The sequence below is a fragment of the Carettochelys insculpta genome, chromosome 21 (assembly GCF_033958435.1).
Source record: "Carettochelys insculpta isolate YL-2023 chromosome 21, ASM3395843v1, whole genome shotgun sequence".
Taxonomy (NCBI): domain Eukaryota; kingdom Metazoa; phylum Chordata; order Testudines; family Carettochelyidae; genus Carettochelys; species Carettochelys insculpta.
Genome location: NC_134157.1, coordinates 10,387,815 through 10,411,331, shown reverse-complemented (window position 1 = coordinate 10,411,331; position 23,517 = coordinate 10,387,815). Strand labels below are relative to the sequence as shown.

At 49.3% G+C, this 23,517-nt stretch overlaps 1 protein-coding gene across 2 annotated transcripts; it reads right to left on the bottom strand.

Moving 5' to 3' along the window:
* Nucleotides 1-9,838: 9,838 nt before the first annotated feature.
* Nucleotides 9,839-23,098, bottom strand: LOC142023876 (uncharacterized). Of its 2 annotated transcripts, XM_075015279.1 has the most exons (3): nucleotides 23,047-23,098; nucleotides 21,616-21,745; nucleotides 9,839-12,570 (listed from the first exon to the last, which is right to left on the bottom strand). In XM_075015279.1, exons 2-3 carry the CDS (start codon nucleotides 21,656-21,658, stop codon nucleotides 11,600-11,602), a joined length of 1,014 nt encoding a protein of 337 aa, XP_074871380.1. In that variant the 5' UTR covers nucleotides 21,659-21,745; nucleotides 23,047-23,098; the 3' UTR covers nucleotides 9,839-11,599. The 2 variants fall into 2 exon arrangements, with proteins under 2 accessions (XP_074871380.1, XP_074871381.1); XM_075015280.1 differs by lacking the exons at nucleotides 21,616-21,745; nucleotides 23,047-23,098 and adding an exon at nucleotides 15,991-16,210.
* Nucleotides 23,099-23,517: the final 419 nt, after the last annotated feature.

Here is a 23,517-nt window from a genome sequence, read left to right as displayed (position 1 = left end):
TTCCTGATTGTGGCCCTCAGCCAGGGAGAATGGTCTCTAAACAGGAGACAGCAAATCGTCTGCGCAGTGGCAGGCCGAGCCACAACAACCAGAGACTTTGAGCCTCAGGTGTGGCCCAGCTCAGAATCACCATAAGTCCCAGTGGAGGATAGCTTATGTGACCCCCATCATGATAGTAGCTGAGCACCTCACAATGTCTAAGCTATTTTTCCTCAGAGTTCTTGGTGAGTTAGAGCATGGCTGTTATCCCCACTGTACAGATGGGGTACTGTGGCTCAAATAAGCTAAAGACAAGATTTTAAAGGTATTTAGACACCTATTAGGATTTTCATAACCACATAGGTTAGATTCTTTGTACACGCCATTCACAATTAGCATTGCCATGGAATGCAAATGGGACATTTGCAACTCATAGAATCATAGAACTCTAGGGCTGGAAGGGACCTCAGGAGGTCATCTAGTCCAGCCCCCAAAACATCTTTCCACGGCACACCTTATTCACAAGGCACCATTAGTGAACCATGCTCATCAAAGGGAATTCTGCTCATGATTTCCATATATCATACTTCTCTAAACACTACTACTATCATCTAATGCATGCACAAATTTAGTATTCCAGGCCTCACACTGCCACTATGTGAACCATCTCTCATGCAAGAGTATTATATATTCATGCAGCATTTTGAGTAGAGCTATCTGAGTCTATAAAATATCCCTTAGAAATAAGATATTAATTCCTTATTATTTATTACTATATTTATTAATTCCTTATTAGTCCTCACTCTCCAGACTGTCACCTTATCGGAGTGAGTGGGCTTGTGTTTTCCAGTGAACCTAGGAATGATGCCGCAGGGAGTCTCGTATTCCCAGCAGGGTCACCTAAGGCGGCAAAGTCAAGGGGGAGGATCCAGACAAACAAGGATCCAAAATGTCCTCAAAGGTAGAATAGGCAGAGATCATCCAGGGTAATGCTACAAAGGTTGTGAAGGCAGATGAAGCCTGCAGCAGACAGGAGACTCCCAATTGTCATGGATCCCATGACCTCGGACCTGGGCCTTCTCTTTATCAAGAACTGTGTGGTGCCTGCAGTGCAACAGTTCCTCCATGGTAGAAGAAGTCACGCACAGGCATCATCCTCTGCATACTACTCTCCTAAACATAAGCCCTACTGCGACTGGCGAATGGCGACAGGAGCAGGATTGTGAAATCTGGAAGCTTTTAGTCATGAACCAGCACGCAGCTGGGGGATGTATGGAGCAGTTGTTCCATTTCAGGGACTGAAATGGCAGAATGGGCCGGCTGCTGCATCCACAACTGATCAGCCATATTTAGGATTCACTCTGCTCACCCCACATGGGGAAGGGTCTAGAAATGGTGCCCTAAACCCTCAGCCCTCCTGACTGGATAACCATGTCCAGTGGGTTCACTTCTATGCCGTCAAAATCAAACAAACTTTGGAACATGGAATATTCTGACTCTAATGGACAACCCAGACAGTGGGTGACCCAAAAAATGCATGGCAGTTGTTTCCTGCAAGCGGCAATAATTCAGCATTGATACTCCCCTGGCAGAAATGCATAGACCAGAAAAATGACAGCTAAGAGAAGAAGGCAGAGGGGTACACATTTTTCTGGAAAGGAACCCCCACGGGAAGAAAGACAAATTCATGGAGTAGGATTTGCCATAAAATATGAACAGACAAAGATCCTATCTGAAATTCCTGTCAGCATTAACGAACACTTGCCAAAAACCAACAGGCAACTGTCATGAATGATTATACTCCAACTCTAGACACCAAAGATTATGTGAAGAAGTTCTACACCCAACTGGGTATAGTCTTGAAAGACATGCCATAAGAAGACAAGATTATTCTCTTGGGGGCTTTCAGTGCTAGGGTTGGAAGAGACCTGGACCTCTGGCAGACTATGATTGGGAAAGGAGGAGTTGGCAACAGCAACTCCAATGGAGTTCTCTTCCCTATGCAATATGTAGAACATGAGCTCATCATCATGAACACCTTCTTCTGCCAGAAAAAAATTAACGTAAGATCGCACGGCAACATTCATGATCAAAGCACTAGCACCTCACAGACTGTCGTCACCTGTGATGTCCTTCTCACACATGCAGTGACTAACACTGATGACTGCTGGACTGATCACTGCCTTATTCGATCCACAATGGTGATTAGGACTGTCACCATATGGAAAAGTCAGAGGAAACAGATACAATGAAAGATCAATGTATAAGGCTTAAAGGACCCCATCAGATGAAGTGAGTTCCAGACAGCATTTGAAAGGAAGCTACCGACAGTACACCCTGAAGATGTGGAAGAACACTGGTGTCAATTGAAAAATGCCATAATTGGAGCTTGTGGAGAAACCATTGGTTACCAGTCCAGGAAGCATCAGGACTGGCTCGAAGAGAACAATGTGGAAACTGAACACTTGATTAAGGCAAAAGGGAAAGATTTCAGGGCCTGGTAAAGTGACATCAACTTCATAATGAAGAGAGAAGTGTATGCTAAGACCAAGCCAGAAGTCCAACGTAAAACAAGGACTCTGAAAAAGCAGTGGTGGACTGAAAAGGTGCAAGAATTCCAGCATCTTGCAGATGTCAATGATACATGAGGTTTCTTCAAGGCTACTAAAGCTGTTTATGGATCGAGAAACCATGGAATCAATCCCCTGAGATGAGATCAAAGGATGGTACCCAACTCTTGAAAGACAACAAAGCCAGGATACCAGGGTGCTTTATATGTAGCAATCTTAATTGTGAATCATGTCTTTTAGTCACTCTGCAGGGGATGACATAAACCTGCTATTTATCATATTAATTGCTATTAAATCTCATATTAAACCTGCTATTTAACCTCTTTAGCTTAAATTCCTGGCACCTCACTCTGTATCATAGTGATGAGTTTCCTAACCCTAAATCTATATTATGCATGGATATAATATCTGGGCTCTTCCAAGGAGTGTTTGCCATCCACCTCCTACTTCCATCTCCTTCTGCTCCATTAAAATCCCAAGGAGGAATCAACTTGATCTGTGAACTTAGATTATCCACCTGTCTGAACGGCTGCAAAACACTTCGAAACACACCCATCCAGACATGTAAATACTGCATCGTTTAGAAAAAGCAAGTGCTTGCAATTTCTCGAAATAGTGCATCTCAGAAAGATGGTCAATGGTTAGGATGCTAACCTGCATTTTCTGCATTCCAGACATCAAATCTCTGTTCTGCCACAGATGTCCTTTGGGAGCTTGGACAAGTCACTTTGTTTCTCTGTACCTCAGTTCCCCCATCTGTACACTGGGGACAATGGCACCTGCCTTACAGGGGTGTTGTGAGGATAAATACACTGAAGGCTGTGAGATCTAGCAATGGGGATGAGAGGGGTACCATTCTTTAGGACACCAGGTGTTAAAAGGGTTCTCTAATCTAGCAGAGAAAGACACAAGACACAAGAGTCTGCGTGTTAAAAAGAAACAAATTCAAAGATAAAAATAAGGCCTTTTTTAAAGTGAAGGTGATGAACCAGTGAAACAATCTCTTGGGCTGTGGCCCCACTACCCCTTCCTTTTGAAAGGCCATGTTAATGAGGGATTTTGGAAGATGTTAATGAGGCACTGCCACGAATATGCAGCACCTCATTAGCATAATGGCAGCTGCACATGATTCGAAAATGCTGCTCTAGGACTGCACGCCACTTGTGTGTATGGGGGGCCTTTGGAAATAGGAAAGAAGAGGCTTTAGGAAATAGGAAGAAGGGGCTTTAGAAGTCAGGGGGGTCCTTTCAAAAGTCCCGCTGTCTACACGGGCAGTGTGCATTCCGAAAGAGGCACTTTCGAATCATGCACGATTGCCATTATGCTAATGAAGTGCTGCATATTCATGGCAGTGCCTCATTAACATCTTCCAAACTACCTCATTAACATGCCCCTTCCAAAAGGGGCCACAGCCTTGAAGTCTTCCATTCAAGGCAAACTGCCTTTTTGGAAGACAGGCTCCAGTTAAACAAGTTTTTGGCTCCATGTGAAATTTGTGGGGGCTGAGGACGTGCGGAGGGAGTCAAGTCGTAACTTTGGCATAATCAGAAGTCAACATATAAAAAAAGAGATGGCAATGCTGCAGCAATCTGCTGCCATCTAGGGTGTAAAATGAGGGGAAAAGCATTTTCAAACTTCAGCCATATAGGGAAATAAGAATACTCTGCTACCACCTACCGTGCAAGGCCATGAAAGCAGGTTTGAAATAAATAGTTTTACAACAGACGTGTGACTGAAATGTGTGACTGGACAATGCCACACAAGTTTAGATGATCAAAGAGAACCATAGCGTGATCAGCCTATCTGGAGCAGCCCAAGAGGTTTTCTGTGACAGCATCCCCTCACACAGCCTTACGGGGAATAAACAGCACTTTTGATTTAGGTCTTCAGATTACTAAACATTTCTTGAGAACATCAGCAACTCTGATGTATAGGGCAAATAGACAAGAGACTCAGAAACTGCACTTGTTTCAACTACTTCTGTTTTTAAACGGACTTAGTTATGGCAAAGTAAACCCCCTCGGCAAACATTTATTTTGGTTTAGCTTAAGTCTACTCGTGGGCATAAAACAATTAAAGCCTCGTACCAATGCTCTCATTCGGGAGTACAGTGGCTCTCATCCTAGGCAGCTAGGGCAACCATGCTTCCCAAAAGGAAAGGAGGACTCCCTGTGGGGCTTGCCCAAGACCCTCCCTCCATGGGGCTGGCCCAAGACACTTGCCTGAGCCCCCTTTCTAGGGTGACCATATCCCCCTATCCCAAATATAGGGTGGGAGAGAAGGCGGAGGTGGCTCCCCAGCTGCAGCTGCCAAGGGCTGCTGCCCCAGGGGACCTCCCTGGCTGCCCCATGCCTTGGAGCACTGGGAAGGAGGTGGCAGTCACACTGGTCCTCCTCCCAGATCCCCCGAGGCGTGGCAAGCTGGGAACCAGGCAGCAGACATATGGGTGGCCTCCTGGCTCCATGAACCTTGGGGAGCCAGATGGGAGCTGCCTGGGGGGCCTCCCAGCTCTCTGAACCTCCGGCAGCTGGGAAGGAGGCGGCAGCCATGCCAGTGAGCTCCTGGCTTCCCATGCATTGGGCAGCTGGGCGGCAGCTGCATGGATGGGCTTCTGGCTCCCCACGCCTCGAGGAGGTGGGAACTGGGTGGCAGTGCTCCTTCCAGCTCTCCTGAGGTGCGGGGAGACAGGAGCCAGCCATGCCAGGCGGCTCTCGGCTCCCCTGAGTTGTGGGGAGCTGGGGGGCAGCCACATGGGGGTGTGCTCCCGGCTTCCCCAGATACAGGGCAATTAACCTCTTTTTAAAATTAAATCGGGATGCCTCTCTGGCAACCAAAATATGAGGCCATCTCAGTGGAAATGGGATGGATGGTCACCCCACTCCTCTCCCATGCAGAGCGCAGGCAGGGCTCAGACAAGCAGAAGTGTACATACTAGACGGGATATACAGTCACCCCATTCAGTACATGCATCACTGTTTGCCTGACCTCTCCCTCACCATGTGTGGCTGGCTTCGCTGCTCACCCCACCTTGACCCGAATGTTCCTCCACACTTCACTTTTTTGACAAAAGAGGGTAGGCAAGAGCTAAAGGGACAAACGCCCCCTTCATCCCAAAGAAATGTAAGCAGGCCATGGGAAACTGAGCTAGGCCAGAGTCCCGCAGCAAGAGCCAGAGCCCAGGAAGCTTACAAGAGCTGGGTAAGCATCCTAGAGAGGCTGGTGTAGGGGTTAATTGCGGAAGAACTTTGTACACGACAGCATATAGGTGACAGGGCACACGCTCCCCCATATCTGATGAGCCAGATGCAAGCCTCAGGAAACACACCACTGGAGAGAAGCAGTGGCACCATTGTACCAAAACAAGTTATAGATAAGCGTAAGAGGAAGGCACAAACATGCAGCAGTCTTCCATGACCAGATGTAGTGGCCACATAAACAGGGTTAAAGAAAAAGGAGTACCAGACCAGTAATTGACAACTACGCACATACCTTAAATGGTAACAAATGACCTATAAAAATGCACAACAAAGCAGGAAACCTGTATATAAGCAACACAGAAAGTAATCCGATGAACCAAGGTACCAGTGCCTCGGACACGTAGACAACCACCTGCTTGTCTGCAGCTGCCTGGGATCCCGTTGCCAAAGGGACGAAAAAAAGTCCTTCTCCTATTATGCATAAGCAACTGATAGTTAAAGGGTTGGTTAAAACTTGTCAGATACTAAACTGGTTGTGCCTACAGATATCTGGTCAGCATTTTTGCATGCAGCAAACCCAGCGCCAAACCTAAATTACTCTTGACGGCAACATTTTGGCACAGTGAGCAGGGTTCTCTTAGTGGATTTCACTCACTGTGGAAAAAAGGCAAGCAGAAGGGCGAGAGAGAGGATAAGTCAGACAAGCGCATTCCAGGCTGGCCTTATACACTGGCCTGGGGTTCAGTCACTCAACTTTGGTATGATGTAACCTATCATGCAGTTTGAGGAGGATCTAGCAAAAGGCATCAATTCCACTGGTATCCAAAAGGTGCTGGAGGCATTGGAAGGGCAAAAGAAGGATAAATGGTTGCATCAAGCTGGATGGCTATTCTTAAGTGCACTCTTCTGAGTATGGGAGGACAAGGAAAGGCTACAGCGGGAAGAGGCACCGCTCAAGGAGGCACTAGACGGGGGTTAAGACTTCGTCAGGGATACAGCAAGCCTCTTTAGAGCATGCCCAGAAACAGACACTTGAGCTGTGTCAGAGCTTGCAAGTTATGGCTGTCCACCATGCTAATATGTTACTGAACACCCTCACTAAAATGGGGATGACCTGGGGTGCCTGCGTCCCTGTCTGACTGAGCAAGGGAAGAACCCCAAGCAGGAGCGAGGGAAAATGGAACCATAATGATATGTTCCTGGCTCTATTGGCTGCCGGGGGTACCCAAGGTGGAAATTGATAGATAGCCCACTGCTTACCTGTGGGATAGAGTCTGCTGGCTAGAGCTGGATAAGAACAGCTTCCCCCAACCTGTATTCTCTCTTCTCACCCCCTCAGGATGGGACCACCTCCACTGTATCCTGGCCACCACTGCCTGTGCCAGGTCCTTGTCACCTGCCCCCACAGCTGTGGCAGACTCCCCAACCCCAGCCCCAGGGTATCAGGCATAGGAACTTGGCTGGGTCCCCCAGGTTCAGGTCACCAAAGGGGATGAATAGAGAGAACTGAGGCCATATGTTCCCCTGACAAAATATCGTGTGGGACAAGACCTGCACAAAGTGACTGCCCTGGTGGACACTGGGGCAGAGGTAACTGTGATCCATGGGACCCCCAACCTATGCAGGGGGCAGGCTGCTGTAATCCAAGGCTTGGGAGGTCCTGACCTCCCCACCATCAAAACTACTCTGAGATTAGGAATTGGAGATCTCACCCATCTATGAAGCTAGGTCTCTCACTGACTCTCTACCTGTCTATGAACCTAGGTTTCTCATTGGCTCTCTGCCTACCTATGAAGCTAGGTCACTAGCTTCCTCTCTACCTACCTATGTAGCTGAGTTTCTTGCTGGCTCTCTGCATAGCAATGAAGCTAGGTCTCTTGCAGGCACTCTGACTACCTATAAAGCCAGGGCTGTTGCTGACTCTCTGCCTCTCCATGAAGCTAGGTCTCTCGCTGGCTCTTTCCTTATCTATGAAGTTAGGCAGAGAGACAGTGAGACCTATCTATAATGGTAGTTCTCTCATTTGCTCTGAAGCTAGGTCTCTCACGCTCTCTCTGCCAGTCTACCAAGCTGGGTCTCTCCCTGGAACTCTGCCTTGCTATGAAGCTAGGTCTGTCGCTGGCTCTCTGCCTACCTATGAAGCTACATCTCTCGCTGGCTCTGAATCTCAGCCTCTCATTGGCTCTGAAGTTGGTAGGGCTCACCAAGCACTGATATTTTCTTAGATCCTTATTTCCCCTTTTTCTCTTCACCACTGCAAGCTAATTCTCACTCAGCACCTGGGACTGATTCTCATTCACACAGCTCTGGGCTCTCTTTGGGTTCTCCCAGCACAAGCCATCCCAATGAATATTTGAAAAATAACCCAATTCCAGTGTCACTTAAGCCCACTGTCTCACCTCTGGCATAAGAAAGGAATGAATAATGAAAGTGTTTTGTGAAGAGCTTTGAATAAGGAATGTTTCCAACAAACTTCTAAATTTATGTATCTGTCTCTTCAGAACTTATTTTCCAGTGAAATGAATCTCTTCAATTTAAGCAACAGGTGGATATTTAAAAGGATCAGCAGTATTCCTTGCAGATTCCAGATGGTCCTGGCATAGCAGGAATGGAAGAATTTGGCAAGTTTAGCCGGTTTTTAGAAATGGAGAGGAGGCCATGTATGGAGAAATCCATGCTCACGGCAGGATAATACTGACCTTTCGAGCACCAAGACAAATGGCAATTGTGACACAAACTGTGAAGAGCGTCTTTTGAAAGAGGGAAGGAAGGCCACAAGCAGTGATGCAGTTTTCTAAAGCAGTTAGGAGACCACAGCCTGCTCCACAGCACGTTGGAGACAGTGGGAGCTTTGCTATTGACTTTCATGTGCCCTGGGAGAGGCCTTTAAAATTTTAGCCATTACAGATATGGCTCCAGGGAGTACAGGCTGCAACCACAGCTCTCCCACCCTTTAAAAGAACACAGAGTGCTTTTGCTCTGCAGCACCTTAGCTCAGCATTCCTGTTAAGATCAGCAAGCTGGTCTGACAGTGGCACCAGCCTGGAACAGTGACAGTGGTAATCCACAGAATTCAAGGGCTTGCTAATGGGTGGCTCCTGACCCATCATCATCTTGACTTCAGTGGGACTTACGCACATGTTTACAGGCAAGCATTTTGCTGAATCGGGGCAAAGCAGGCGTTTGTGGCACGAAGAATCTCAGAAATTGTGCATATACAGTAGAACGCTGAGATATGCACACTCAGATTGCAGGAAGCTTGGGTTAACGCGACTCTAAATGGTGGGGAGCTGACATCTGGCTCCAGGCTGCCCCCCACTCAGGGGAGCCGGGAAACTCCCAGGTCTGCGCCACTCACAGGAGACAGGAAACTGTCCAGGGCTGCTCTGCTGGTCAGTTTCCTGGCTCCTCCCAGTAACATGAAATTTGACTTTTGCAGGGTTGAGCAGGAATACGTCCTCCGCATAACTGGGGGTTCTACTGTATATCCAACATGGGGATTAGCCAGCTCCCCAGGCAGTTAAAAGCTAGTAAGTTTGTCTCTCACTCTGGGCAGGTGTTCTTAACCTCACAAAATGCTGATTCCAGACAGAGGCTTTGCTGAGCAGCAATTTCCAGAGCTGTTTAAAAGTCTCAGAGTTAGTCTCATGTTAGTATGTAGCTTCACAAATAAGCAAGCAGGACTGCGGCACCCTAGAGACTAACAAATTTATTCGGTCATGAGCTCCCATGGGTAAAATCCACTTCTTCAGATGAAAATAGAGTGGAATAAAGAAATCAATGGTTTATACAGCACGGAGCAGGAGGCTCACCCAGGCACTGCATGGTATGTGTCAATGATTCTCAAAGGATTCTCAAAGGGAAGAGAACAAAGCCCATAATTCAGAGTGGATAGGAAAGATACAGTCTGAGTTACCTTTTCATATCCCAGCTTCCTCTTGGATATCGAAGTCTACTCACAGCCTTACATAATCGTTTCACAGCAGATGGTGATGGAATCAACTGCTGCTCCTGGCTGGAGAGTATACCAATTGCTCAGCATTCTCCCTTTGGAGCTAAAAGCTCCTTTCAATTTTCGGGTCCTAGATAGAATCGAAAGTTAAACATGCATTGATTGAAAGTGCAGGACCAGGCCTGAACATGCAAGGGACTGGCAATGAGTCAGTGCTATTGTGACTGAAATACCAGAGTCTTCAGCACTTAAAACAGGTGTTGCTACACTTTGATTTAAACAGCTGAAGGCCCTGACTCCTACTCCTATCCTGTGTGGTTCAGGCCTACAGGGAACCTGTGACGCACACACAACAGGGGGCTAACTCAGCAGAGTTTGTGCATTTTTAGAGAATCCATTTGTTTTTCTCTTTTCACTTTTCCTAGGCCTGGCAGATGCATAAGGGCAAAAGAAGGCGCCTAGCTTAGGGTCTGCAACCTGCGGCTCTCGAGCCACGTGTAGCTCTTTAAGGACTTCTTTGTGGCTCCCGATGCTATAATTACAAAGATTTAAAAAAAAAAGCCCTCACGATTATTTTTGACAACTGGTGAACATCTAAAAGCCCAAAAACGAACAACTCGTATCTAAATGGCAAACAACACATGATCTTGAAACATTCGATAACTCCCACTAGCATCGTTCAGAGAAAGTTTGGGAGTGAAAGTCAGGAAGACAGTGGTACAACCACACAAATAAAGTGTGAGGAAATAGAATATGTAAGAAGTTTGTGAACGTCCTGCAGTAAACATGTATCAAATTGAAAGTATACGCAGTTATTAATATAGGGGTTACAAAAAGTACAGTCTGATGTTATTTATTAAGGACAGTCTTACATTCACATGTGTTGCAGCTCTTGAACTACTGAGTTTTTTTACTGAATTGGAAAAAAACGGCTCTTCTTGCTATTTCAGTTGCCAACCCCTGGACTAGTGCATGCAGCCAGGCTGAAGTAAATGGCATTATGTATGTTAGCAAGCGGCTCACATGGTATTAACTTTGTACAGTAGTGACCCCAAGAGAGAAATAGGAGGCGTTTTAATTTAATTTGGTTGCGTTGACATGGCTACACTGCCAAACACTGGTTGAAAATGCCTCTGTGAATATATCAGCCCCCAAGTCCCTGTGTATTCTTCAGCAGCTGATCCAAAATTTGCATCTAAATCTCTGGATTCTTGGTTCTGGTGCAGCAGAGAAGAAATTTGGTAGCAGCTTCATTTAAATTAAGAATGATTTTTTAAAAAGAAGTTTGGAATGAAAATCAACATCACTATCAATAAAGCTGCCCCATTGTTAGTTTTGCCTCTCTCTTCCACAAAACCAGTTTGTTCTGCAACCAGCTGTGCTGTTTACATCAGACATTTGAATGACCCAGTTTCACAGGGTTTTAGCGTCTGATGTGCTTCCTTAACCCAAGAAAAAATTCTTTTAAAACACTTGTTCCTTAACTGAAGAGCATCTCAGAACACCCTCCTTGGTTCACCTCACTCCCTGCCCAAGGCCAAGATGTGCACGGCACAGGATTCATGAGGCAACCCAAAGAAAAGGAAAAGGAGACATAAGTATGAGACTCAAACAGACCCAAAGTTACCAGGGAAACCTGCTCCATTCCACTTCATGCACCTGATACAAACTGCTCACAACTCTTAACACCCAACACCCAGACCTCCACTCCTGACTTCCATCATCTCGCACCTCCAACCATCCCTTCCCACAGCTGGTCGTCACTCCAATCCATCCCAAGAATAGCACCCCACTGGGGAAGAGCTACATATGCCCACATGGTGGATCTGGCTTCTGTGCCACGTCTTGGATGGGGTGCGATCCATAGCTCTTGGCCCATAGTCTTCCCATATGCTGGCCTCCTAGCCTGTGTGGATTCTCTGGTGTGTAATAAGGTTTGAACTCCGGCTGAAGCTCCGCCCACAGTGGGCACAGGCATAGGGCCTCTCACCGGTGTGGGTCCGCTGATGCTGGAGGAGATTGGACCTTGCGCCAAAGCTCCTGCCGCACTGGGCACACTCATGCTGCCGCTCCCCTGTATGGATCTTCTGGTGCTCGCTCAGCTCCAAGCCGCGGCTGAAGATTTTTCCGCACTGGGCACACTGGTGAGGTACGTCTGCCTGATGGCGTCTCTGGTGCCTGATGAGGGCGGAGCTCATGGAGAAGCTCCGCCCACACTGTGCGCACTGGTAGGGCTGCTCACCCGTGTGGATAGTCCAGTGCTGCATTAGGTGGGAGCTCAGGCTGAAGCTCTTTCCACAGGCGCAATGGTAGGGCCGCTCCCCTGTGTGTGTCCGCTGGTGCTGCACCAGGTGGGAGCTGACGCTGAAGCTCCGCCCACATTCAGCGCACGCATAAGGCCGCTCCCCCGTGTGGATCCGCTGGTGCCGCACCAGGTGGGAGCTGACCCGGAAGCTCTTCCCGCACTCGGCACAGTTGTAGGGCCGCTCTCCAGTGTGGATCCTCTGGTGCCGCAGGAAGGTGGAGCTCTGGGTGAAGCGTTTCCCACACTCGGGGCAGGCGTAGGGCCGCTCCCCTGTGTGGGTTCTCTGATGGATTGTCAGAGACGAGCTCTTGTTGAAGCTCTTCCCGCAGTCCCTGCAGGTGTTTGGTTTCTCCTGGGGGGCAAGTCCATCACCCACCTGAGCAGATTTACCTTGGCTCTGTGTTAGTAAGTTGCTGCGCTGTCTTGCTGATCCGCACTGAGTCCCACAGGTAGTGCCCCTCTCGGGGCTCTGGGATCTCATGGATAAAGGTGCAGGAGGCTCTGTTGTTTCAGGGGCTTCCCGAAGGGCTTTCTGTTCCTCCGTGTCTCTCAGTGTCCCACCACCTGCTGGAATGAAAAAAGGAATGCAGCGATGATTTCCTCCCTAAACTGGGGAGAAACAAAAACCACAGAGCAGGAAGTGCTGTGATGCACAATCACTGCAACTACACTGTACAAAAATCCTTCTCCACAAGGGAGGGACGTAGGCTGCCTCAAAATCCCATCTGAGCCAGAAATAAAGGATGGGCAAGAGGAAGGATCTCTGTTTCATGTCAGTTTGGACAAGGGGGTAGCACTGAATGGCTAGTGCACGAGGCTATGAGCAATGCTAGTCAATGCAGCGAAGGAAGTACACTGATAGAAATGTGAGGTCTTGTCAGAGCTCTGATGGAATTCCACAACTCTTCTCCAGTCACGGAGTTTTGGGATTGATGTGAGCTTATTCCTCACCTGTGTGAGCACTGTTCATGACCTCCTCATGGCCTTGCATATCTGGGAGCCACAGCTCTTCACCTGGTTGTTTAGGATCACAGCAGATTTTGGAATCCCCCTCAGGGGAAAAGAAATGGGTGAGATCGGGGTTGTCACATGCATGCAGAGTGTTTGTTGCATGGTTTATGAAGGAACTTTTTTTTTTTTTTTGACAGTGGGTAGTTCAATGAAGGGAAAACGTTCTTGGAGGCTGGAGATACAGCTAGGAATGGAAATGCGGGTGGATGCCAACCTACAGCATGCAGGCAAGGACCGACTTGCACTAGCTCAGCTCACGGTGATGTTGTGGGGACAGTGAAGTGTGAACATCTTTGCATGGGCTAGCTGCCTATGTCTAAACCTGCCTGAACCCTTGGGGCTGTGCTAAGGAAGATGCAAGAGAAACTAAATTGGCTGAAGGAAGCGTCTACCCCCGATACACACGCATTGCTCCAGGAATGAAAGATGGGGTGAGATGCAGCTTGGCTCTCTTGAAGCTAATGAGCAATGTTCCCTCTAAACTTTTCCATCCATGTGTGGAATAAATTGTTATGTGCATCAAGGCCTGTGCTAATGTGCGTCATCAGTAAAAACATAAACCTCGCTGGGGCGCTCTGCTCATCAGCTGGATGGCATTTGAATCTCTCCCGAGTGGCCACACAAGCACACAATTTGCAGGAAATAGAGGTGCCAAGCTGCCCTGACGCTTACACAGAGAGCCAGACTCAGTGCTGAAAGGACTCTGCTTCCTGGCGGCAGTTTTCTGTCAGTGTCAGCCCTGGGAGGAGGGATTTTCTAGGTGTATGGGGAGGGCAAGACCCCACCCCCTTTGCAAAGTTGGGAGGAAGCCACCGTGTATATCACTGTCCAATTTCTATCCAGGCTCGGTGTGGAAAGGAGGCTCCAAGAGAAGAGGGCTGGTGAGCGAGTCTGCCTAGCACTCAACCCACAGAGGCACCTCTTCTCCCAGGGGGCTGGGCCTGGCTCCCTGCCCTGGTGGCACTAGCAGGAGCCACAAATCACATGGTCCACGTGCAGGTGAGGCCCTCCCTGCAACCTTCCTGATGCTGCCACAGGCAGGGCTTCACCCGCTGAGCTGGGCAGAAGCACAAGACAGAGCTGCAAGAATGCATTTCCGGTTCCAGAATGAAGCTTCAGCAGTGCTCCATCCCTGCTCCGACTTAGGTAGGCCTGGGTGCTTAGTGGGTGCACCACAGACTCTATTAGGGTGGTGGGGAGCTGAGAGCCAGCCAACCACATTCAATGGCACAGCCCCTTAGGGAGATGCTGTTGTAACACAGCAAGCCAATAGGCCACTGAGGAGTCAAGTGCAGCCTCTTGAAGGTTTGTGCAGACACCGAACCCAGGCCGGAAAGACTGACTTGGAACTGGAAGGGCCAACGGAACCAGAAGTTCCTAAAAGCAGCAATCATTTCAGAACTGGCTACACCTTTGTTAGCTGGTGAATAACATGGGGACACTAAGGCAATTTGACTGCAGGGCTACACAGTGAGGTGGCACGCTCTGTAACCAGACGGTCTGGGAATATCACCTCCCTGCTGCTGGCAGGTGCATTGAGTTCCCTTGTAGGAAATTTTGGAGATGTCCCACTGACTGATCACCTAGGCAAAAAGCAATGATGAAGATGATGATGCTCATCTTCACATCTGCAGAGAGACTGTGGACAGGCCCTGTGCAAAGAGGACACAGGAATTTTATACATCTGAGTGACCTTATAGAAACACACTCCTGCCCCTCAGGGATAGCCCCAAGGGCAGAGAAATGAAACTCCTATTTTATTCATCAAGCACAGGCCATGCACACCGCTTGATACCAAAGACAAAGGTGATGCTAGAGTTTACTAAAAGGCAGACACAAAAAATGTAAAACTGGGATGTGAAGCCTGAGTCAGCCCAAAGGTGCAGGTGGTCGGATGACCCTGCCCAACATTATCAAATATTAAAGTGAGAAAAAAAAATCACTGGGAAAATTCTTGAAGACACTAGGGGCTGGATTTCATCCTGTCCATACAAATACGTGCTCTACTAGGTAATATATAATGTATAAAAATACTGAGATTCTGCAAGCACAAACCCAGGGAAACAACAGAGTAAACTGCGCTGCTCTGGTGACATTGTTCCCAAGGGATGGGCAGCATAGTCTAAAAAGGACTATACAGAAAGAGTAAAAAGCTCTAAAAAGGAGAGAACTGGCTTTGTGGTCCCTCCCTCCCACCTTTTAAAAGGGAAGCAAACAGGCCCAAGCACCATGCAGTTGCTGGACCTGGAAGCCACGGTTGCCAACCATCAGTAAATTTACAGGCAGTCTGTTACAAATTAGCCGAAATTGGATGTGTCCGTGACCCGAAAAAAATTTAGGCATCTGTAAATTTCATAAAAGTGAAATAAAATTTCAAAAGCTAGCAATTATTCTATAGCAATTCCATTTCTTCTGTGCTGCTTCAGCCATTTTACCGCAGAGCAGCTGAAATTGGACATTTTAGTTATTTCTTTAGCTCAACGGCTGAGGTGAGGTAACACGAATCCCGCAATCCACAAGATGTTATCATCTACGTTATCCCGCCGAGTTAGCATCAGCACATTGGCCACATGACAAACCCAACCAAAGTGAGTTCAATGGCATATGGCTCTGGTAAGGTATGAATGACAACCATTACTTTTCACCTTTGCCCATTTATGTCATCTTCATAGAGTATAAAAATGACGCCCGTAAAACAACGCGCCTCTCCGTAAGTTTTGCCCATTTTGTCTGTGGATGAAATGTCAAGGGTTGGCAACCCTGCTGGAAGCTCGCCCTTTATCTCGGCCCCTCTTTCTCCCTCTGTCCATTTCCGTCTCTCCCAGTTCCACTCCGCCTCCAGCTCGCAGCTGGATGGCTGCTCCCTTGCCCGTGCGAAGGCTCTGCCCAGGTGTGTCTGCAGCGGGCGGAACTGGGCTCCGCAGCGGGGAAGGCGAAGGCTTTGGCCGACACTTCCCTGCCTCCCCTCCCAGTTACCTGCGGTGCGCGCGGGTAGAATCGGGGCTTCCCCGGGAGGCGCCGCAGCCCGAGACGGGCCCACGGGGGCCGGCCCTGGCACTCACAGCCCGGCTCTCGGCGGCGCAGGGCCCCGGGGAGGGGCGATGCGCCGCTGCTGGGAAGGGACCAGCTCGCCCGGGAAGCTCATCCTGCAAACCCCGAGGACGGGCGAGCCGCGGGCGGAAGGAGAAGCAGCCGCTCGGCATTTCCCAGCAGCCACCCCCCTCTACTGGCAACAGCCAGGCGCACACCCGCGCCGTACGCCCCGGCCGTAGCGCCGCCCCGCGGAGGCGGGCGAGCAGGAGTGGCCTGGGCTGCTCCCCCTTGCGGCGAGTGGCCGGCGGGTCTGGGCAGGCGCGGGAGGCTTGGGGCAGCCGGGGCGAAGCGGCGCCGGGGCCGGGCCGGGTTCCCGGTTCTTTTTTCCCCCCGAGTCTAGTGCCGGATTTTAAAACGAGGCTCGTTTTTAAGCGCCGCCTTCGATTTCCAGCTCCCAGCGGTTCCCAGCCTTTTCCGGCGCCCGCCCACTCGGCCCATTCACACTTTGTGGCCCAAAGCGACTCAAAACTGGGGGCGGGAGGGTCTCCCCGGGAAAATGTTTATCAAACTTGATTCACCCGCCCTCGCTCCCGGCTCAAACCCCTCGCAGCCCCAAACTGCCCCCTCACCCCCGACTCAAACCCCTCATAGCCCGAAACTGCCCCCTCGGCCCCTGGCTCAAACCCCTCGCAGCCCCAAACTGCCCCCTCACCCCCGACTCAAACCCCTCATAGCCCCAAACTGCCCCCTCGGCCCCTGGCTCAAACCCCTCGCAGCCCCAAACTGCCCCCTCACCCCCGACTCAAACCCCTCATAGCCCCAAACTGCCCTCTCGCTCAAACTCCTCATAGCGCAAAACTGCCCCCTTGCCCCTTGGCTCAAACCCCTCACAGCCCCAAACTGCCCCCTCGGCCCCGACTCAAACCCCTCATAGCCCCAAACTGCCCTCTTGCTCAAACCCCTCATAGCCCGAAACTGCCCCCTCGGCCCCTGGCTCAAACCCCTCGCAGCCCCAAACTGCCCCCTCGCCCCCGACTCAAACCCCTCATAGCCCCAAACTGCCCTCTTGCTCAAACCCCTCATAGCCCGAAACTGCCCCCTCGGCCCCTGGCTCAAACCCCTCGCAGCCCCAAACTGCCCCCTCGCCCCCGACTCAAACCCCTCATAGCCCCAAACTGCCCTCTCGCTCAAACCCCTCATAGCCCGAAACTGCCCCCTAGCCCCTTGGCTCAAACCCCTCGCAGCCCCAAACTGCCCTCTCGCTCAAACCCCTCATAGCCCCAAACTGCCCCCTCGCTCCTGGCTCAAACCCCTTGCAGTTCCAAACTGCCCTCTCGCTCATACCCCTCATAGCCCCAAACTGCCTCCTCGCCCCCTGGCTCAAACCCCTCACGGTCCCAAACTGCCCCCACACCCCGGCTCAAACCCTTAGTAGCCCCAAATTGGGGGTGCTAACCAGCAGCACATGTACAGACAGCCCATAAAAAGTTAGCCAAAATTGGACGTCTGTAAAAAGATTGAGGTGTCTGTAAATTTTTCAATAAAATTTCAAAATCAGCAATTATTCTTTAGCAATTACATTTCTTCTGTGCTGCTGCAGGCATTGTACCACGGAGCAGCGGAAATTGGAGGTTTTAGTTGTTTGTTTAGCTCAGTGGTTGAAGTGATGTAACATGAATCACCCTTGATATTATCAACTATGTTATCCTGCTGAGTTAGCATCTGCATATAGGCAATTTATGTAATTTAATATTGTTTACTGTTAAAGTTTACAATGACAACAGTTACTTTTCACCTTTGGCCATTTATGTTGTATTAATATAGTGTAAAAATTACGTCCGTAAAAAAATTTGTCCATAAATTTTGCCCATTTTGTTCATAAATGAAATTTCTATGGGTTGGCAACTCTACCCAATCCAGCCCCCTCGCCCACTGGCTTAAACCCCTTACAGCCCCAAAACACCTCTGCTGCCCCCAGCTTAAACCCTTCACAGCCCGAAAATGACTCCCACCTACCTCACACAGGCACCGGTGCTGTCCCCCTCTGCTCTAGAGTGAAAAGCCTGAGCTGTGACAGCTTGAGCTCAAGCTGTGTAGTGTGCATGCGTGCGTGTGAGAACTTGCATCAGGTACTCAACTGTAAATGGCTCCAAGCCATTTCAGTATCATGAGTCACTCCTCCTCACTCCTGAACCCACACCACTCTCTAATTTCTCCATTCCTCTGGCTCCTAATGCTGGTCCCTTCCCAGGAATCATTCACATACCTAATTCCCCCCGCACCTCCAAGACTGATTACATTCCCATCAAAATCATATTGTCAGCACCCCTTATTTATGAATTGCCGCACTCAACAGGCAGCTGTTTTAAAACTCCTTTTGTCCAATAGGGTTGCACACACACACAGAGCAGAATGCCGGTTAATTGAGAAGTCTGGTTGTTTGACTACCAGTTAAAACAGTTTACTGTAACGCAGATCTGGCTAATCTCAGAGGAGGGGTGGTAGTGCGGGGGGACCGGAATGCTGAAAGAGCGCTAACAGAGGAAAGAGCGCTAACAGAAGAAAGAGCAGCAGGAGAGGCAGTTGCTTTGGGAAGAATGTCCAAGAGCTGGGTCCAGGCTGGGGGATGTTGGACTTGCCTGAGAGCCAGGAGAACTTATGGGGCTAGGGGACTAAAGCTTTTCAGTGTAGATGAACATCGATGCATCAGGCCTCTATGAGCCACCAGGCTACAGCTTAGTAGTCATATTCAATAACTTTAAAGTCCTCTGCATCAGCTCTTACAACAAGTGATTTGAACAAGTCTTTTCAAAGAATTTAAACAAACTTCAGCAAAATCTCTAGAAATGTGATTCAGTGTCATGGGCTGTAGATTAGCTTACAAAGGACCAACTTTCTCACATCCTGGGACAGAAGCTTGTTCTGCATGAAGCTGCCTGATTTTTGTGCACATTTTATTCTTGCTTACAATCCGTCCCCCACCATCTGTGTCCATGTCACACAGCATGGGCATGGCATTACGGTCCTGGGGGTAGATGGTGTACCAGAGGAGTTTCCCTCTGGCTGCTGACAGTTCTTTGCTCCTGGCAAATGAATTTCAAATGATTATTAAAATTAAGCATTGTTGCAAGCTGTCTAGAACAAAAAGAAGGACAAAGACATCACAAAGCCCACTTTACTGAAACTAGACCGCCGTGAGCAACTCAGGGTATTGAACCTGGATTGTCTCGTGGCCAGTCTTGTACCTTAACACCAAAAATCAGGTGATTGATGAATTGCCAGAAAAATCCTCAGCTCTTAACTTTCTGGGTGCCGGTGTATCAATTTATGCCAATATATCACTGAGCAGAACGTCCAAATACCATTCCCCTCTCAAGGGAACTGGCTTTATGTATTTTCTCACTGTTTGGGTCAGTGCAATAACTGAAACCTCCACTCAGTGGTTTTGCTCTGAAAGCAGGCCAGAGTTTTAGAAGAATGTCCATTTAAAAAGGGCAACAGCATTGAGCATGTGTGCTTGTCTCGGTTGGGGAATATTGAGACTAACACCAGGTCCCTTGAACAGCTGGTGGGGTGGGGAGGAATCAAAGGTACCTCCTCATTCAGAAGGGAGGTTTGGCATCCCCTAAGCAGAATGAACTGACAAGTCATCAGCACCAGGAAAGACTCACCTTTCTTACACTGCAAGCTGTCCAGCTTTCTATTTCCTATGCAGAAAAATTAAATCAGAAAGGAGTGACTCTATATGCTGGTCTTGGCATCTATAATAAAAATGCTGTAGATTGCAACTAAATTCCTCTTGGTTTGAGAGGCACAAATAGTGCCCTAAATTCAGTGTTGTTGTTGTTTTTTTTTATTACTCCTTGCTATTTCTTTTGTTGTGAACTGAATGATACATTCTTACCTCTGGACAGGAGGTTGCAAGACACTTCCCCTCTCTAGATGAGAAGGATGTCGTAGGCAACAGCCAGGGTCTGTACACTTGTGGGAATTCTCCACACACATTGGAGCACATTGAGAATACAAAAAAATATTTTAAAAAAAGTTTCCAATGTAGTGGGCAAAAAACAGGCAAAAGGTTGTTTCTTTTGTTTTTTGCTGGATCATTGAGCAGGCTGACCCTGAAAAGGGGCAATGGATTGCATCATCTCTCCTCCACCTGGCACCCTGAGAATATAGCATCCCCCTATGCACTATGGAACATGGGCTCGGTGATGGAAGACAATTTGGGTCTATAAACGGGTCTTTGAAATCCTTGTAAGAAAGGAGAGCAAAAGGTTCTTAGTCAGGACATTGCTTAAAGAAGGATACTTCATAAACAGGAAACTGGCCTTTCTTCATGGATTCTCATGGGAATGGGAATCATAGGGCCACTGGGTCATCTTAACTGAGACCCATATGCAGAATGGTACTGGCTCAAACCTGATGAACTTGTACTTTAGAAATATTCTGGGTACTTGAGTTCTGGAACAGGCTACCTTGTCATCTGGGTGCAATTAAGGGAGTTATTGCAACACTTGGGTTGCCAAATGTTGACATGTTTGTTATGCTAGAAGTGTTTCACAATGCAGGCCTCACTTTGATTATGAATATTGGAGACATGGTGGGAGTGGGAAGAGAAATCAGTTTTTGTTGTTTGCGCCCTGTGCTTCTAAAAACTACACAATGCTTTCGAAAAAAAGAGTCTGATACTTCCATCACCTACCAAGAGCACAAGGTATTCCACTGATTACCTTTTGATCCCTAGTAATAGAGAGGGAGCCGTGCGAGTCTATATACTATCAAAACAAAAAAGCAGTCCAGTAGCACTTTAAAGACTAACAAAATAATTTATTAGGTGAGCTTTTGTGGGACAGACCCACTTCTTCAGACCATAGCCAGACCAGAACAGACTCAATATTTAAGGCACAGAAAACCAAAAACAGTAATCAAGGTTGACAAATCAGAAAAAAATTATCAAGGTGAGCAAATCAGAGAGCAGAGGAGCTGGGGGAGGTGGGGTAGAGTCAAGAATTAGATTAAGCCAAGAATGCAAAAGAGCGCCTAGTGTCCCAGAAAATTTGCACCCTGGTTCAAACCACGTGTTAATGTGTCGAATTTGAATATGAAAGAGAGTTCAGCAGCTTCTCTCTCCAAAGCAGAGTGAAAGTTCTTCAATAAGATGCAAACTCTTAAATCATTAACAGAATGGCCCACTCCATTAAAATGTAGATTAACTAGGTTGTGGATCAGGAGTGTTTCGATGTCTGTTTTGTGCCCATTAACTCTGTCTGAGAGAGTTTGAAGTCTGTCCAATATACAAAGCATCTGGGCATTGTTGGCACATGATGGCATATTAGTTGAGGAACATGAGAATGTGCCCATGATTCTGTGAATAACCTGGTTAGGTCCAGTGATGGTATCGCCAGAATAGATGTGTGGACAAAGCCATTCTGGGTGGGCCATTCTGTTAATCCACAGAAGGAGGAAGGGAGTGAAGGGTGTGGTGGGGACAAATGGGCAGTGTGGGGTAACGGAGTGGTTCAGGGGGGGTAGAAGGGTGAATATCGGGGCACAGGACTTCCTCACCTGCAAGAACCAAAGCTGGGCAGCTGGGACTGGGACGCCCCATCCCTGCTGGGTCTGTGGCTGCAGCAGCCTCGATGCCTGGCGCTCACTCCATCCAGGGTAAGTCTGGCCTGAGGTGGCAAGCTGGGTCCTGCACAGCCAACATTGCCCCGTCACTCGCTGGAGCCATTGTACAGGCGGTGGATGGGAGAGGGAGGCAGCTGTGGGCAGGGGTTTTGACTCAGAAATAGCTCTGGGCAATGGTCCCTTTGAATGCAGAGCCTGGGGCGTGTGGAGTGTGCATCTCTCCTGCCCTGTCCCCCCACCATTCCCCATGAGCCCAGGAAGTACCACGAGATGCAGCTCTGTGGGAAAAGCAGTGGGGCAGGAGGGGGAGCAGCTCCACCCCCCAACCCCTCCTTTGGGCTGAAGGGCCCAGTTCTGCACAACCCCACCTCTGCAGCCCAGCCCCCAGCTGTGCCCCCTCAGCAGTGCCACACCACTCCCGTAGCCCAGCCCGGTTCCACCCCTCTGTTGGTCAGCTCACAGATGGGGCCCACATGTCCCTGCCAGCTGCGCCCCCACTGCATGGGGGAGGAGGGGTAGGGTTGCGCTCCTCCTGTGTGCCACAGAAAAGCAGCTCGTGCTGGGGATTGCCAAACCATGGTTTAAAGGGTACCTGACAAGGCACAAATATTGCAGTAGTGTGTAGGGCTCTAGGACCACAAGTGCCCAAAGCAAGGAGCCACACGGTGCAGGAGTAACTAAGAGCCTTCCCTGGGGACGAACCACGAATACAGGTGTTGGGTGAGTCATTGGTCTCAGCTGTGTTGGTGTGAGCAGAACTGCAGAGAATCCCCTGATGTGTGGCACTGGGAGAAAGCCAAGAGAACGTATTTTGGGCACAGGGTGTGCTGGAACGTGAAACATGGAAATGACCAGCAGTGTTCAGGGAAACCGGGCTGTGTGCACATTCTTGTAGCCCGGCCAGGCTCAGGGAGGGGTCACTCCACCTCACTGCCCAGTTGCACAGGGGGACTCAGTCTTAATTGCGCTAGTCCCAGGGCTCAGGCCTGTCACCAAGCCAAGCAAACTGTCAGACGGGCCCAGGCTCTCTCAGGGAGGGACCACAGACAGGTAACCCCATGTGTAGCCAGGCCCTAGCTCAAGGCAGGGCAGCAAAGGAGTTCACAGTACAAGCCCAGGCCCTAGCATACAGCAGGGCAGCAAATGGCCAGGCCTCCTAGCAGGGCAAAGGGCCGACAAACAGGGCATATGCCTACTACAGTAAGAAGAGGAGACTGCCAACCACCAATTAAGGGGACACTGTCCTGCCCACTCAGCTGCACCCCTGCCCAGGGCCTGACCAGCGGCACAGCAGCTTGGAGCCAAACTGCAACACACTGACTCAGCCATCCCTGGGCCACTTCCAAACTCACCCTCAGGTCTTACCTCACTGGGCAGCAGATTGGGTTCCTCCATGTCTGAGTAAATCAGGTGTCTCTGTCCTAGCTTGTAGCTCTTCCTCAGTGAGGTCTAGCTATGGGCTCAGCAGAACAGGCCAATGTTCAGCCTCTTGCAGAGCTGGTTCTTCCTCCCAGCCTGGGACTCAGGACCAGCATCTAGCCCTTCTGGTGGCTGCGCCCCATATGAGCTCCTGTGCTTTGCTTTTATACATCCTGCCGTTCCCCCTGGCCAGGTGACAGGCAGGTGTGGGGCTCCACCCACCAGGGCTTGGGGAGGAGTTCTTGGCCCTCTGGATTGGTGAGGGTCCAATCCAACTCAGTACAGTTCTCTGTAAGCAAACAGGATTGTGCCAAAGAAATCTCTGGTGTGCATCAGTAATGTCTCCTCCTACTGGAGATGCCCCAGCAAAGCCTCCTGAGTATTGGCTAACTGTTCAGGAGAAAGGAGGCAACAATC

What these genes read in the sequence shown, in the direction of transcription:
- LOC142023876 (XM_075015279.1), bottom strand. Translation starts at nt 21,658, where the DNA reads ATGGGGCGTCCCAGTCCCAGCTGCCCAGCTTTGGTTCTTGCAG. An exon ending in CCCAGCTTTGGTTCTTGCAG is followed by an intron (nt 12,571 to 21,615) that starts GTGAGGAAGTCC and finishes TTTTCATTCCAG; the next exon opens with CAGGTGGTGGGACACTGAGA.